Source organism: Myotis davidii, unplaced genomic scaffold (assembly GCF_000327345.1).
Source record: "Myotis davidii unplaced genomic scaffold, ASM32734v1 scaffold11, whole genome shotgun sequence".
NCBI classification, from domain to species: domain Eukaryota; kingdom Metazoa; phylum Chordata; class Mammalia; order Chiroptera; family Vespertilionidae; genus Myotis; species Myotis davidii.
Window position 1 is genome coordinate 1,379,330 of NW_006285791.1, and position 15,613 is coordinate 1,394,942.

A 15,613-nucleotide genomic window follows, 5' to 3' on the forward strand; every position below is an offset into this window, starting at 1 on the left:
CCTGGGCAGGGCAGTCGGAAGCTTGGCTTCCTCCATCACTGGGGCAACCAAGCCTCCTGCTTGCTCCAGCTCCATGGCTGCTGGCCACCATCTTGGTTGGGTTAATTTGCATATAGTCACTCTGGCTGGTGGGCGTGGCTTGGGGCATGGCAGAGGGGGGGTCAATTTGCATGATTCTCTTTTATTAGATTATACTAGAGGCCTGATGCATGAAATTTGTGCAAGGGACTCTTCCTTCACAGTCTCAGCTGGCCCTCAGCCCCTCACAACCCCGGCTTTGTCTGGAAGGTCACCCGAATGGTCATTCTCCTGTTTGAACTAATTAGCATATTTGCTCTTTATTATATAGGATTGTTAACAGGTTACTGCTATACTCTATAGATAAAAAATCCCACTCTTGTCACATGCGTACAGCTGGGCATGCTCTGTTGGGTAGATCAACAGATGGTGTATCAAGAAGAGAATATTGAATCACGGGACAATGTCTTCTACAATTACTTCCTACAAAGGTAATGGGATCTGTAGATACATAATATCAGTCTAGGACCTTGGTCGGCAAACTGTGGCTCGCAAGCCATATGCAGCTCGCCCCTTGAGTGTGGCTCTTCCACAAAATACCACGTGTGGGCGCGCAAGCACAGTGCGATTGAAACTTCATGGCCCATGCGCAGAAGTCGGTATTTGGTGGAAGAGCCACACTCAAGGGGCCAAAGAGCCGCATGTGGCTTGCGAGTTGCTGACCACTGGTCTAGGATAAGCTAATTCTAACATAACAGCTCACTCTATTAGTTCATCCTGGCATAGTGTTAGAGTAGATTTTCCACTTTCCGATAACTGTGAAATGACTAAATTCTATTTCTCCAATTGAAGGATATGAAAATGAGTAAAAAAAAAAAAAAAAAAGATGGGCTCTCACATCTTGACAGCGCACAAAGAAGAGTTATGTGATGACCTTGAGCATGTAATGTTCTGTCTCTTTTCAGTTTTCTATCTGTAATATTAACAATTTTACAGAATATTTTTTAAAAGTTAATAAAATGCCCACAACCCCAATGTGAGATTGAGGTTAAAGGAACAATATGTGAGGTCAAACAGTTCCTAGCTGAGTGACATTCTAGATATCTTTTCATGAAATTCTTACAAAAATTAAATGATAAAATCTTACCCAGTAGGTCCCAGGTCAGCCAACATCAGTGAGCCTGCTCAGTGTGTATACTCAGGAGCAAGAGAGAGGAAGGAGTTCCCATTCTTTATGCCCAAAGATGCTTTGAAGTTTTGGACTAAAATGAGAATGAAAGTTCTTGTCTCACCTCTTTTAATAATTAGCCAAAGAAGAATTTTTTACCCCTAAGTCTAAAACCATTGTTTCAACACACACACACCTACTTTCAAATCTATTATATGCAAATGTTGGAGACTCTGCCTCGAGTTCAGACAGCTCACCAATCTTTTCCAAACCTGGGATCCCTATTTGAAGTTCTCCATAACAGTGTTCCCTGGACTCTCAACCGATTCTCTCACCACCTCTCTCCTCTCTAGCAACACAACTAAAAAGAGATTCAATCAGTTATGTTTGCATTCTCAAAAGCTTTTAATTGCTCACTATGCACAACTAAATATATTAAAACACTTCAGTCCAGCAATATTCAAAGCTCCTAATGGTTTTGGCCTGCATCTCTCATTACTCTCCTGAATGGACCCCTTTCTCCCAGACAGGCCCTTTGCATCCTACATCTGCACCTATGCACTTGCATTTTCTTTCACTTGAAATGCATTCCTCTCTGTTCTTCAAGGTCTAGTTTATATGCTACAACCTTTTCCTCCCTAATAGACATCATTTCTTCCTCTTCGGACCTGACCTAGGGGTCTTGTGGCCATTAACAAACAGATCCATGTTACAGTCAGTCATATGTGAAGTTCATGCTGCAGAAGCACTGAAGAAGAATCCCAGTTCATCACTTCATTATTATGTAGCATTTGCCATACCCGTGGTGTAAATACTCACACCACTGATGATTTCAAGGAATTGGAAAGAATGTGCAAATCAGTTCACAGTAAGCTGGGAGGAGCAATGCTGCATACTAGTCTTAGTTTGTTTCTTTGTAAAATGGGAAATAAATATCTTTTCATGAAATTCTTACAAAAATTAAATGATAAAGTAAATGTAAATTTCTTAACACAGCGTGGCATAGACTAAACACTCCATGCTATAGTTCTGCTACTCCAGCTGCTGCTACAACACTATCATCACTGCAAGTAATGGTATTATGCCTATGCCTACGCCTACTTCTATTTCTGCTACTACTATGAATGATAGTATCAGCCCCTCTAAACTGTAAATACCTTGAGGGAGGGGAAGGGAACATGTAGATAGCAAACATTTACCCAAAATTCTTTTTCCTATGGATTAATCTTTATGGCCCAGGGAAGGCTACAGAAATGTCCTGCCTTCCTAAAGTTCTATACAAAGGCAAAGTTCTAAGAGAAAACACTGAATAATTATTTGGAAGTTCTTATCAAAAATCTTTAGCCAATGATTTACATTTAAAATACATGCTTTTTTGAAATGAACGAGTACAAATTTAATGCAATTATAAATGTCATATAAATGTCACGTAAGACTAAAAATTAGTGAACATGTGAGACAACTCTGAAAATTAAAAATTGATCATTCCTGTCTAACTGTAGTCATAGAAATTGCCCATGGACTGAACTGCAATTTCATTAGCTTTGATTAAAAGTGAAACAGAAAGAAGGGTAAAGTAGGTCAAAAACTTCCTGATTCCTTTGGCGTTGAAACATTTCCTAGATACTAAATGTGTGTGAAAGAATCAGTAAGAACCTATTTCCCATCCTTGGAGGATATGGAAAGAAAGATAGGGCATTCCTCAATGGGAAAAAAATTGATTATAATGAGAATGAAAAGCAAAGACGAATTAGCCATGAACTCAAGAAAAAGGACTTCTAAAGTGGAAATTCCTTTATTTGTGACCTGAGCTAGGGACATACAAAGCAGGTTTTATAAGAGACTGAACAGGTGTTTTAAAGCCAGCTTTTAATTACATAATTCAAGCTTTTTTCCATTTTTTTGTTCTACTCCTCTCACCCACACATGGACACACACATACGTCTACGCTTATATAAAGCCAGATACTGTTCCCAAACTCTTCAACTAAACCATTCTTATACATCTCTCTCAAACACATCAACCCCACAATTCCATTTTTGGATTTCAAAAAGGCACTCCCTCTCATAAACTAGTTTGGTTGTGGGAGGAACAGGAGACAAAAGAAGGAATGGTGAGAAAGGGAAGAGTTCAGAGACTGAGAATAGCTTCAGTGAACACTGCAAGAGCTGAACCTTTAGGCTCAGGATTTCCATAGTTTTTGAGAAACTTAGAATTCATGGAAATACAAGTAATCAAAATTAGAATAAGTAAGAGTGATGGCCACCTTATCTAAGAAATTTCCATTGATATTCAGTATGCTTTGTTTTTCTGTTCAACTATAAAAGAAGGTAATACCATACATAATTCCTCAAATCCAGTCACACCATCAATTTGTTTACAGCTTCTCTAATGAGTTGGGAAAGAAAATATGAAATGTGAACACTGATTTGAAGGAATATTCCATTTCATAAATGTTAACTTTGGGAATGGGGGGCAAAGTCATGAGGCAAAAGGGATGTGGAGGAAGAGTGTAGAAGTGAGAGTATAACCCAAATGCAGGAAATCAAGTACCTGGACAACCTCTTCTGGCTCTGTTGAGAGTTGGTTGTAGTTAGCTTTGAGTAGGCTGGTGAGTTGATGGTCACAAAAGAGGGATGAAGCATCTATTCATGACATGGAAAGTCTGCAGTAAATGAAACAGATTGTAAGTCAGAGAACTGTCTCATTTTTCAGCCTACAAAACCGTCCTATATACACTCTTGCCAAAGCAGACCCTCAGTGGTAGGTTTTGGTCAGTAGTACAGACATACACATCCAGATTCAGGGGTGTTGGATGTTTGTTTTCAAAAGCACTGAAAATATTTTCTTTATGAAATTGCATAAGGAAATCTTGTTGCCTATGAATTGTACATGTTCAAAGATATCATCACCATATGAATTTTTCATGCCACCTCATACCCATACCACCTGTTTTGTTCTCTGTGAGTTCTATATTCTATTCTGAAGTATTTTGGCTTCTAAGTAAATATGTTAGTTTGTATTTCTCAAGAGAGAACCTTGATGGAGAAGCAGGGTAACGTGGCACTGAGTTGTGCTCTGATTTAATGATGATGCACCTCATGGTCTCCTGCATATCTAGAATCTTCACAAATTTCTCTTCTTTTTAAGTGCATTTTTGAGGCTCTTACTATAAGTAAAAGTGGTAGCTTAAGAAGTCTAGCTGACTAAACCCATGATACACTGTCTGTATTTACTTGTAAAAAAGGCATAAGGCCATATCAGTAAATTAACACCCACTCCCTTCATAGGGAGTCACTAACAGAAGCAACTGATTTTCTGCTACTCTGGAGATGTCATTTGAGTTTACTGAGTAGTACTTCCATTAACCATGAAAAGCTCGGGAAAACTGGAATAATGAAGAAAGAAATCAGAGGGAAACCATAAAAGCCCAGTGCATTTCAATAAGAAAGCAGTAACCATCCCTTCCCCCAACTTTAAATATCACAATGAATTCAAGCAACAAAATAAACAATTCACCAAGAGCACGCTTTATGTACAACTTTAATTTCTTCCTACTGTGTTCATTACTAAGCTATTTGCTTTCTTCAGGCAGTATAGGGGGAAACTTTTAAAAGACTCATTTAACACAGAAGTCAATTTCCACTAATGTAGTCTTCGTGTGGAATATGTGGTCCTCTAAAGCAGATCTATATACACAAATATACATACATTAGCCTTTTTTTTATAAGAACAGCAGAAATTAGCTCACCTTCAAACATAATCACTATTCTTATCCTGCAGGGAAAAACATGAATATGAGAACCATATTATTTATAGTAATTGCAAACTGGTATTTCTGATAGGAATGATTTCCCCTTCACTTGTATAAAAACAGCTCTAAGTGTGAAAGAATAATATAGCTATTGTATAACCCAGATTTTACTTTCTAAAAAGTTAGGCAGGGAAGGAACCAAGATGGCAGCATAGGTAAATGCCTGCACTTGCTGCCTGCCACAACCACATAAAAATTACAACTAAAATAGAGAACAACTATGATCCAAAACCATGGGAACGCTGACTGAGTGGAAGTACTAGAACTAGAGAGGGAAAGAGGAAAGCACATAGAGACTGGTAGGAGGTGCGGAGGTGCAGAATGGGTGTGCCAGGAAGGAGATAGCCTCTGTGGAGACTGCCTGGAGGAGCAAGGAGTCCAAGCCCCACACCAGACCCCCCAGCCCAGAGTTCCAGAGCTGGGGTAAGAATTCCCTATGAGTCATAAGAACTACAGACTATAAAAACCACTGTGAATCGGGGCTGAGTGACACACAGGCTGCTGGAGACCCAGCTTCTCCTTTTAAAAGGCTGGCACCATGAACTGAATTTACAAACTCCCACTTCCTCTGAGCTCCAGTGCTAGGCGAGGCTCTGGGGGACCCAGACACATATGGGGAGAAACTGGACTGTCTGGCATCAGGGCAGGAACTTGGGGGAAGCTTTCTTCCAGATGGAGGTGCTCACAGTGGTCATTGTTCCCATGCTGGGACCTCCCTGGTGCAGGGCTAACTGACAGCCATTTCTGTTTGCTCCACCCTGGTGATTACCTGAGACCCTATCCCACCCAATTTACAACCCCACCCAAGCTGTGTGCAGAAGCTTTTGCATATGAATGGCCTGTCCTTTCTCAGCCTAAAACCTGTCAGACAAGCTGCAGCTGGGTTAGGGAGCCCCAAACCTATCAATAAAAGGCCCAAGGCTGGCACCAGCACCAGCATCAGCCCCAGCACCAGCCTACCTTGCTTCACAGCTGGGCCTTGCATGGACACTTCCAAACCCAAGACAAAAAGGAGGAATCTGCAGATCTCTTTGTAGCTCCTGCTGGGTGGCCTCAGGCAGTGGCTGACTTTGCACCTCCATGGAGACCCAAGAGCCAGTGTACCCAGTGGTCAGTGTGAGACCATACCAGATTACAACTCTTCACATCCATAAGTGACAAACTCAAGGGGCAGACTCAGTGAGCATCAAAGCCCCACTGAAGCAAGTCCTGCTCCATAAGGGTGTCTCCTGCACAGCAGCTCTTCCACTGCAGTTGTAACTGGTCTCCATAGCCAATAGGCCTGGAGGTCAATTCCTCCAGTGACAGCAACAGCAATCAAAGCTCAACTACAGCAAGACTGTGCTCACAGCCCACAAAGGGGTGCACTAAGAGTGTCTACCTCAGGTGACTGGGGATGCTGAGCCATTGGGCCATATTGGACACCTACTACACAGGGCCACTCTATCAACTCAAGGAGACTTAGCAGCTCTACCCAATGCATTGAAACAAACATAGGGAAGCAGCCAAAATGTGGAGACAAGGAAACATGTCACAAATGAAAGAAATGGAAGAAAGAAAATTACTGGATATAGAGTTCAAAACCACCATTATAAGGTTACTCAAGAATCTTCTAGAAACCTCCAAGGAACTTAATGAGACCTTCAAGGATCTTCGTGAGAATGTCAAAAAAAATGGAAAAGAACCAGTCAGAAATTAAGCATACACTGACTGAAATAAAGAATAATATACAGAGAGCCAATAGCAGATTGGAGCATCCCAAGAATCAAGTCACAGATTTGAAATACGAGGAAGCAAAAAACACCCATCCTGAAAAGAAAAAAGAATCCAAAAATAAGAAGATAGTGTAAGGAGCCTCTGGGAGAACCTCAAATGTACCAACATCTGAATTATGGGATGTAAGCCAGAAGGGAGTGGCAAGAAAAATTCAAAGTGATGAATACTAAGGACCTACAACCAAGATAACTCTACCCAGCAAAGCTATCATTTAGAATTGAAGGTCAGATAAAGAGCTTCATAGTCAAGAAAAAGCTAAAGAAGTTCATCGCCACCAGTATTATATGAAATGCTGAAAGGTATTCTTTAAGAAGAGGAAGAAGATAAAGGTAAAGATAAAAAATTCTGAACAACAAAGTGACAAAAACATATCCATCAACAAGTGAATCTAAAAATAAAATGAATAAAAAATCTGATGAACAGAGTAAACTGGTAAATGGAATAGAATCAGGGGCATGGAAATGGAAAGACCGACGATTCTCAAAGGGAAGAGGGTGTGGGGCGGTGCAGGACGAGATTGGACAAAGATCTTACATGCATGTATGCAGTACCTATGGACACAGACAATAGGGTGGCGATGACCTGGGGTGGGGTGGGAACCGGGTGGAGGGGAGCTATGGGGGGAAAAAAGAGAGACGTCCAATCTCAACAATAATGATAAAAAGAAGATAATTTTTTAAAAAGTTAGGCAGGAAGTATTTTTCATTGCACTCCACCATGAAAAAGAAGGAATAAAGTGTTCTGTATCAACTGTAGCTATCAAGTTATTGAACATAGAAAATGTTTATGGAAACTGTGGGCTTTGATGGTTCAAGTTTGTAAAAGGAGACATGAGAGGGGCACAAAGGCCATCAGAGCTTTCACAGGATGGCCAAGAGCTCCAGCCCTAAACAGTCAGAGGCCACTTTTGCACATGCTCAGTGAGAGGGAAGAACACTCCAAAGCTTTGCATTGTAGTATAGGAGCCCAAAGCTGACAATGCTCAGCGAGAAGAACATGAGGGCTTTGAACTGGAGGGTAGGAGGCCAAAATGGACAGGAGACAGATGAAAGCTGAGGGAACTGATCGACCTACAAAACACTCAACACAAAGATTCCAAAGATCATTGTTTTCTTCCTTGATGTCTGCAGATGACACCTCTAGCTAAAGAAGGGAGTTTTAATTGGCAAGCATGCATGTCCATTTTGTAAGAGATAGGAGAATATAAGGAAAAGTACTTAAAATCCCTCAAAATTTCCTCAAATCTCATTCAGTTCATAAATTTAGCCAGTGGAAGCAAGAAAGGGGACATCTGCACACTCCACCTATATACGTGCACCTGTGCACTTTGAATCCGAAGCAATGTGCTAAAACTAGCCAGAAAAAAATAAACAAGTGAAAATAATTCTTAGGCAAAATGTACACTTATGAAACACAGACATTAAAGGAAATATATTAGAGTATATAACCTGAGTTCTATCATTATTGAATGCCATCCAAAAATAATAATTTTCTCTATTCTAGAGAGTTTTCCAATAGCCAGTTCATTAATTTTCCTCATATGTAATAACCAAACGTAATTCTGTTTGGTTATTACAGAATTAGACTGGTCTAGAACTCACTAAACAGTAGAACTTACCACGGATATAGAAGTCCATGAAATAATGTATATATACATTATGCCCTTTCAGAATTTTGGTCAAAAAATATCCAGGAAATATGTTTCAGGTTTAGCTTCATCAGTTTTATACATGACCTAGGTCATTTCTCCTATGTGACTGCTCCAATGCCAGTGGGCCCCTTAGTCATTTTAAGAGTGCTTTCACCTGCATTATCCCAACAGATCCTCGTGATAGTCCTTGAGGCAGGTGGGAGAAGCAGTACTGTCCCTGCTTAACAGATGAGGAACAAAAATGCATCGAAGTAAACAAGTCAGAGGTAATGAAGACAGAACAGAAGAGCTAAAAGCGACTGACTTTTAAGTTTCAATCTCACAACAAATGGAATATTCCCTTTACGGTTACCAATCATAGTATTCTGGCAACATTTCTTTTTTATTTTGGCAATATCCTTTAGTCTATCTGCTATTAGCTATTTCTCACCAATCTTTGTCATTAGTTCATATCCTGGGTTAAGGTTCCTTCTTCCAGAACATTTCCCCTTAGGAATCAGAGAAACATGAGCTGGGTTTCTATCTATTGGTCCAAAGAGAGGGGACCTCTAATACTTGGTAACTCACCTTTTTTTCTTTATTAACAAACACTTCACCCTAAATAAGGCACACTTGGCTTGCTTTTACTGAACAATCAATCCACCTTTAGAGTTAGAACTTATGAGGCACAGCCTCCCATTCTGTTTCAAAAACTCTATAGTCCTCCTCGGCTTTTCCCTCTTTCTCAGTCCTCCCTGAAGTGATTTCTTGTACATAAATGAAATGGCATATTGTATGAAATAATTATAAGATCTTTTTTAATTCCTTTGTTCGTGTTAATAAGCTCGTATTTCTGAGGAAAGCTAAAATGAGTTCTGACAATGATAAGTAGAAGGTGGTAACTGAGCTAGCATCAATGCATTCATTTTAAACCACCAATGAAATGGAGCATTATTTCATTGCAAAGGTCTGAATTCCCCAAATACACACATTTGTTCTGAGAAGGTAACTGCAGCTCTCCACATTAACAGTGACATCTTGGTTGTTTTTGGCATGAGTGGCTTGAATGACTGCTATACCATTTCATTAAGCCCAGCTGAAGAAAAGATTGATGAGGTCACAGCAGAGGAGTGAAGTCACAAATTAATCTGACTTCACAGAACAAAAGAAATTTAACTGATGAAAAGATGTCCCCAGAGTAGAAGTCAATATCCTTTTGCCATCCACATCCTTTCAGTGGGGGAAAAAGTGAAGGCTAGACTCTTAGCATGCCCACAGTAACATGGGATTAACAGCATTTTAAAGTCTCATGTGAATGATACAATGACTAGCTGACCATTCAAATCCTAAAAAGGTCACATTAGAGTTCCTATCAGTGCATCAGAGACGAAGCAGTAGAGTGTGAAACTCGAATTCCACTATGAGCTAAGAGAATGATTCAAGTCAGAAGTGATCCATGGCTGCTGAGAAACAAAATCCAAGATTCCTAATATTATCAGTAACATGGAGCCGCACAAGATAATTGTAGGTGGCAAATAAAAAGTTACATTTTGCTTTTAGTTTTTTTAATGAGCCAAGAAAAGCAGTTGAATTAATGAAAATATTAGTTATTAGCTATAAATTTTGGAAATGGATATGATTTTTAAGAGTTTAGAAGGCTAGCTGACCATAAATATTTCAAAGTGAACACTATTAATTCAAGCCAATCAATAATACAGCATAAGCCTCCAGATACACTACCAATGAGAAGAAATTTATGCATTACTTTTATTCCCACTGAAATTCATATCCAAAGGTTTGGGATTGATTATAGCAAGAAAAATTGTTCTTTTATCAAAGTATTATTTATTAGTCAAACATTTCCCAAGCAATAACATGTTATGACTCTTTAATTTGTTGAGTAGAAAACTGAGTAGTGACATTTCTTGAAAACTTGCTACAATCCCACAGGAAAGAATTGACATCATTACAATGTGTTTTCCTTAACTTGACAGGAAGTCAACTTCAAGCAGATTGACTTGAACTGGGATCTCATTTAGGAAGCGTAAGTATCCAATAAACTGTTATTTTTTTTTTTTACTTGCAAAATACTCAAGTTCCAGTGGCTTACCATCCTGTACTTTACTTTCTGAAAAGTTGGCATTCCCACGTGGACTTCTGGTAGAATGAGCAATGCAAAGAGCTGGCTTGGACTTGGCTTGTCCCTGTACTTCTGGGGATTGATGGACCTTACGACCACCGTTCTCTCGAGCACACCAACACCACCAGGCAAATTAAAAGCGCTCCTGTCAGACAAGCCACAGTTACACTCAAGGACAAAGAGGAGCTGGGTTTGGAACCAGTTTTTTGTTCTGGAAGAGTACACTGGAACTGACCCTTTGTATGTCGGGAAGGTAAGAACTGCCAAAGAGAAAGATAAATGATCAGGATATTGAATGCTGAAATTGAGTATGAATTGAATATGAAGGCTCACCTAGCCTGTGTCTGAAGCCTAGGAACAATTTTAATGAGTGGTATGTTGCTTGACAGTTAGCTGAATTTAATTTTTACTTTGTCAGATAACCAGTCAGGAAGGAAAAGATTTCTCTCCTTGTCTCCTTGTTCATGCAACTGTTCTGAGTGGAGAAGGGGGGTGTGAGTCGGATTTGGAAGGCAATCCTGGGCCCCTGCAAGAGCCATTCAGGTCCCAAAAGAAGAAGCAACAGTCTTGGGAATGACAGGATAGGGAAGAAAGAAACTAGGGAATGCAAAGGGGGAAGCATTTTTTTTTGTTTGCTTTGTTTTGCTTTGCTTTTTTCTTCAAAGCATTTCCACAGGTATAGCCTAAGGCCCAAATTTAAGAAGGAAGGAAGAGAATACAACATTCTTCATTTCAGAAAATCTTAGCATGTGCTCTATCCTAAAGGATAGCTGGAGACAATCAATGAATAGATTCACAAACTTTATACTCAAATTCCCTTGATATATCTATCATTTTATTTTTAATCCAAGCTTTCTCCTATGTTTACATTATTTGGTTGTTAATCAGAGACTGTGTTATGAAAGCAACCAAGTTTAGAGAAAATGGGAAACAAGGAACTAATTAAAAAATAAATAATTCATTTAAATAATAAACACTTGTTTAGCACAAACGCTAAGAATATGGGTTTCAGAGACACATGTGGGTTCCAGACCTGCTCTGACAAGGGCTTCCAGAGTGACTTTGGACAGGTTCACTAAGCCCCATTAGCCTTTGTTTCTTCAAATGTCTAATGGGGATAATAAGAGAACTACAACTTTTCAAGAGCTGTCTATAAAAACGCTTTCCTCCCACCCACTTTTTAAAAAATATATATTTTTATTGATTTCAGAGAGGAAGGGAAAGGGGGAGATAGAAACATCAATGATGAGAGGAATCATTAATTAGCTCCCTCCTGCATGCCCTCCTCCCACTGGGGATTAAGCCCACAACCCGGGCATATGCTGACCTGGAATCAAACTATGACCACCTCGTTCATGGGTTGATGCTCAACCACTGAGCAACACTGGCTGGGCTCTCCCACTCACTTCTTAAACCAATTACCTGACTTCTAACCCCACCACTGCACTAAAGCTGTTTCCCATGCTTCTAAGGGCCTCCCCACTACCAAAGCCAATGGTTTCATTTTATTGAATGACACTGCTGGCCAGCTCCTCCTCATTGACTCATGATCCTTTCTGGCTTCACAACCTTCACAATCCTCTCAACTTCTTTGCTGGTCCTCTCCCTGACCCCAATTATTGGAGGTCTCATAAGCTCTGCCCTGGGCCTCTTTGCTACCCAAACTCATTCACTGGGAGGATTCACCACCTTGTGATTTTTCTTTAAATTCTATATTGTTTAAAATATTAAGTATGTCTCCTTTTTCCCACATTGGCCTCTCCCCGGCCACTTCCACCCCTAGTACATGACCTCACCCCCTATTGTGTGTGTCTATTGGTTATGCTTATATGAATGCATGTAAGTCCTTTGGTTGATCTCTTACCCCTCTCTGCCTTCCCTCTGAGGTTTGATGGTCAACTCAATGCTTCTCTGTCTCTAGATCTATTTTTGTTCATAAGTTTATGTTGTTCTTTATATTCCACAAATGAGTGAGATCACGTGATATTTATTTTTCTCCAACTGGCTTATTTCACTTAGCATAATGGTCTCCAGGCCCATCCATGCCGTTGCGAATTGAAAGAATTCTTTCTTTTGTAAAGTAGCATAGTATTCCATTGTGTAGATGTATCACCATTTTCTAATCCACTCATCTGCTGATGGGCACTTAGGCTGTTTCCAAAATCTTAGCTATTGTAAATTGTGCTGCTAGGAATATAGGGGTACATATATCCTTTCTGATTGGTGTTTCTGATTTCTTGGGTTATATTCCTAGAAGTGGGATTAGTGGGTCAAATAGGAGTTCCATTTTTAATTTTTTGAGGAAACTCCATACTGTCTTCCACAGTGGCTGCACCAGTATGCATTCCCACCAGCAGTGCAAGAGGGTTCCTTTTTCCTCACATCCTTGCCAGCACTTGTTGTTTGTTGATTTGTTGATGATAGCCATCTGACCGGTGTGAGATGGTACCTCATTATCATTTTGATTTGTATCTCTTAGAGGATTAGTGACTTTGAGCATGTTTTCATATGTCTCTTGGCCTACTGTATATCCACTTTCAAAAAGTGTCTATTTAGGTCCATTGCCCATTTTTTGATTGGATTGTTTATCTTCCTTTTGTTAAATTGTATGAGTTCCCTACAAATTTTGGAGATTAAACTCTTATCGGATAAAACACTGGCAAATGTGTTCTCCCATGCAGTGAGTTCTCTTGTGTTGTTGATGGTATCTTTTGCTGTGCAGTAGCTTTTTATTTTGATGTAGTCCCATTTGTTTGTTTTCTCCTTAGTTTCCATTATCCTAGCAGCTGTATTGGTAAAGATATTGCTAAGACATATGTCTGATATTTCCCTGCCTATAGTTTTTAAATGTCTAATGCTTTTTAGCCTGAGTTCCAAGTTAGGTGAAACAGAAAAGAGTAATTTCTCCAACTTCGTTCTTTCTCAAGATTGCTGTGGCTATTCGGAGTCCTTTTTTATTCAAAACTAGAGGCCCGGTGCATGAGAATTCATGCACTAGAGGGGGGGAGGGCCCTTCAGCCCGGCCTGCCCCCTCACATTCCAGGAGCCCTCAGGGGTAAGAGCTGACCCAGCCATCAGGGGAAAGTGATGCCCCCATCACATCTCTGCTGCTGTCACTACTGGCAGTGCAGGCCTCAGCCGGCCCTGGTTACCTGGGCCTCGGGCTAGCCTTGGGCAGCTGGGGGGACTGGAGGACTCCGGAGGCAGGTGGGCCCAGCTTTGCCATGTGCCTGCCAACACAGCAGGGCTGAGGGGACTGGGTGCCGCCATCTTGTGGCTGTGGGTGCCACCATCTTTGCGACAGTGTGAGGGTCAATTAGCATATTCCCTCTTTATTAGATAGGATGAATTTTTGGAGAGTTTGTCTAAGTCTGTGAAATATGCCTTTGGTATCTTAATGGGGGTTGCATTGAATCAATAGATCGCTTTGTATAGTATGGACATTTAATTGTGTTGCTTCCACCAATCCATGAACACGGTATATTCTTCCATTTGTTTATGTCTTCCTCTATCTCTTCTTTTAATGTCCTGTAGTTTTCCAAGTATAGGTCTTTTACCTCCTTAGTTAAGTATATTCCTAGGTATCTTAATATTTTTTTAGTGTAATGGTAAGTGGGATTATTTTTGTTTCTCTTTCTGAGTTCATTATCTATACTAATAAAAGGGTAATATGCTAATTAGACTGCACCGGAGGTCTTCCTGACGACCTTCCAGGCGTCCTTTCTGACAAAGCCTGGCTGGGCGAAGCCGCCTGCAATCCTGGGCACCTGCAGCTGTGGCCAGCTCAGGCGAAGCTGCCTGCAGTTGTTTACCGGTGTTCTGTATGTGGGTGTTATTTTTAAAGGGAATGTAGTGCTGGCTGTGCAGAAGCCGCTGCTCTAACTGGGGGATGCAGCAGGGCTCAAACCATGGCTTCCTGAGGGCGCTGTTTGCTGGACATCAAGGCTGTCCCCACTGCGGGCTTCTGGCTCAGTCCGAAGCTTGGGCCAGGAAGCTGGATAGTGAGTTTCATGCTCTGTCCAAGCCTTAGCATAGATTACAAATTCCCACCAGGGATCATTGTCTTCTCTAAGTTTGGGCTCCGCTTCCTCATTCACATTCCAGGAACAAAGCCACCTGTTTCTCTTCAACCTGGAAGCTATGCCAGACGCGACTGTGCAGCCACTGGTTCTGGAGGAGATTTCACATGCCCACATACTCACTAGCACACAACGCCCTGGCCGCAGGTGGACTCTCATCACCCTGCATGGTTTGTGTCCTCTCTCTCTTGCTCTGAATGTCCCCAGTCCCTATGTGCCATCCGTCTCTCGGGCTTACAGTTCTGTCTTTGTACAAATGCGCTTCTGTTACTTCATGTTATCTTCAGAGGCAGAATGCTGGAAAGGCGGCACCCGACTGCTTTCTGGGGTTGTTCCTCTGTGTGAGGCTCCACTCCTCTCATTGTGGGCCTGTCCACTGAAAAGCTCTGAGGTTTGCATTTGGTTTATAGCCTGGTGGTGTGGACCCTGATGCAAAACAACTGTCAGCTTCAAGTGCCTATGCGGTGAGGGTGGGCGTAGGGGGAGCTATATTACCTACCTGGAATCTGTTGTTCAGCTTTGAGGATAACAGGGAGTCCTGGGCTTTGCACCATGATACCACATAAAATCCAAAGAACTCTCAGTGGCTTCGTTTCCAATTCTTTAACACACTGTAAAATAAATCCACTTTTTTTCTTCTCTAAATCTAAACAATCTTCTGTCATTAAAGTGAAGACATAGAAAGAATGTGTTGACATTAGATTTTCACTAAAAGCATGTTGTGTCCATTTTCAGAATGCATATCCCAAGGGCGTTCCAAAAAAATGAAAGAGTTCAAGGTTCAGTTCAAGGTTGACTCTCTTGGTAAGGAATGGGGGTGAGGGGTATAATACAGGCGTTTCTCTCCAAGGGTTTATAGTCTTAGTTGGAGGGAATAAGACATACAGTATTAAAAAGTTCAGTATTTCAAGAGTTAAAAACAGTACAAGACAAATACAAGAGGTCATATAGTATTAGGCAAGTTTCAAATGAATGGAGGCTCAAAAGT

General features: G+C 40.8%; 1 protein-coding gene across 2 annotated transcripts in view; it reads left to right on the top strand.

The window, feature by feature from the left end:
- The window catches only part of CDH20 (cadherin 20), a 220,763-nt gene that overhangs the window by 143,696 nt on the left and 61,454 nt on the right, over window positions 1-15,613 (top strand). The window contains exons 2-3 of one of the 2 annotated variants that reach the window (XM_006756787.1): window positions 10,401-10,450; window positions 10,571-10,799. In XM_006756787.1, the coding sequence (XP_006756850.1) occupies window positions 10,572-10,799 (228 nt within the window). In that variant the 5' untranslated portion in view covers window positions 10,401-10,450; window position 10,571. Of the gene's footprint in view, window positions 1-10,400; window positions 10,800-15,613 lie in introns of both variants that reach the window. The other variant, XM_006756788.1, reaches the window with a different exon arrangement.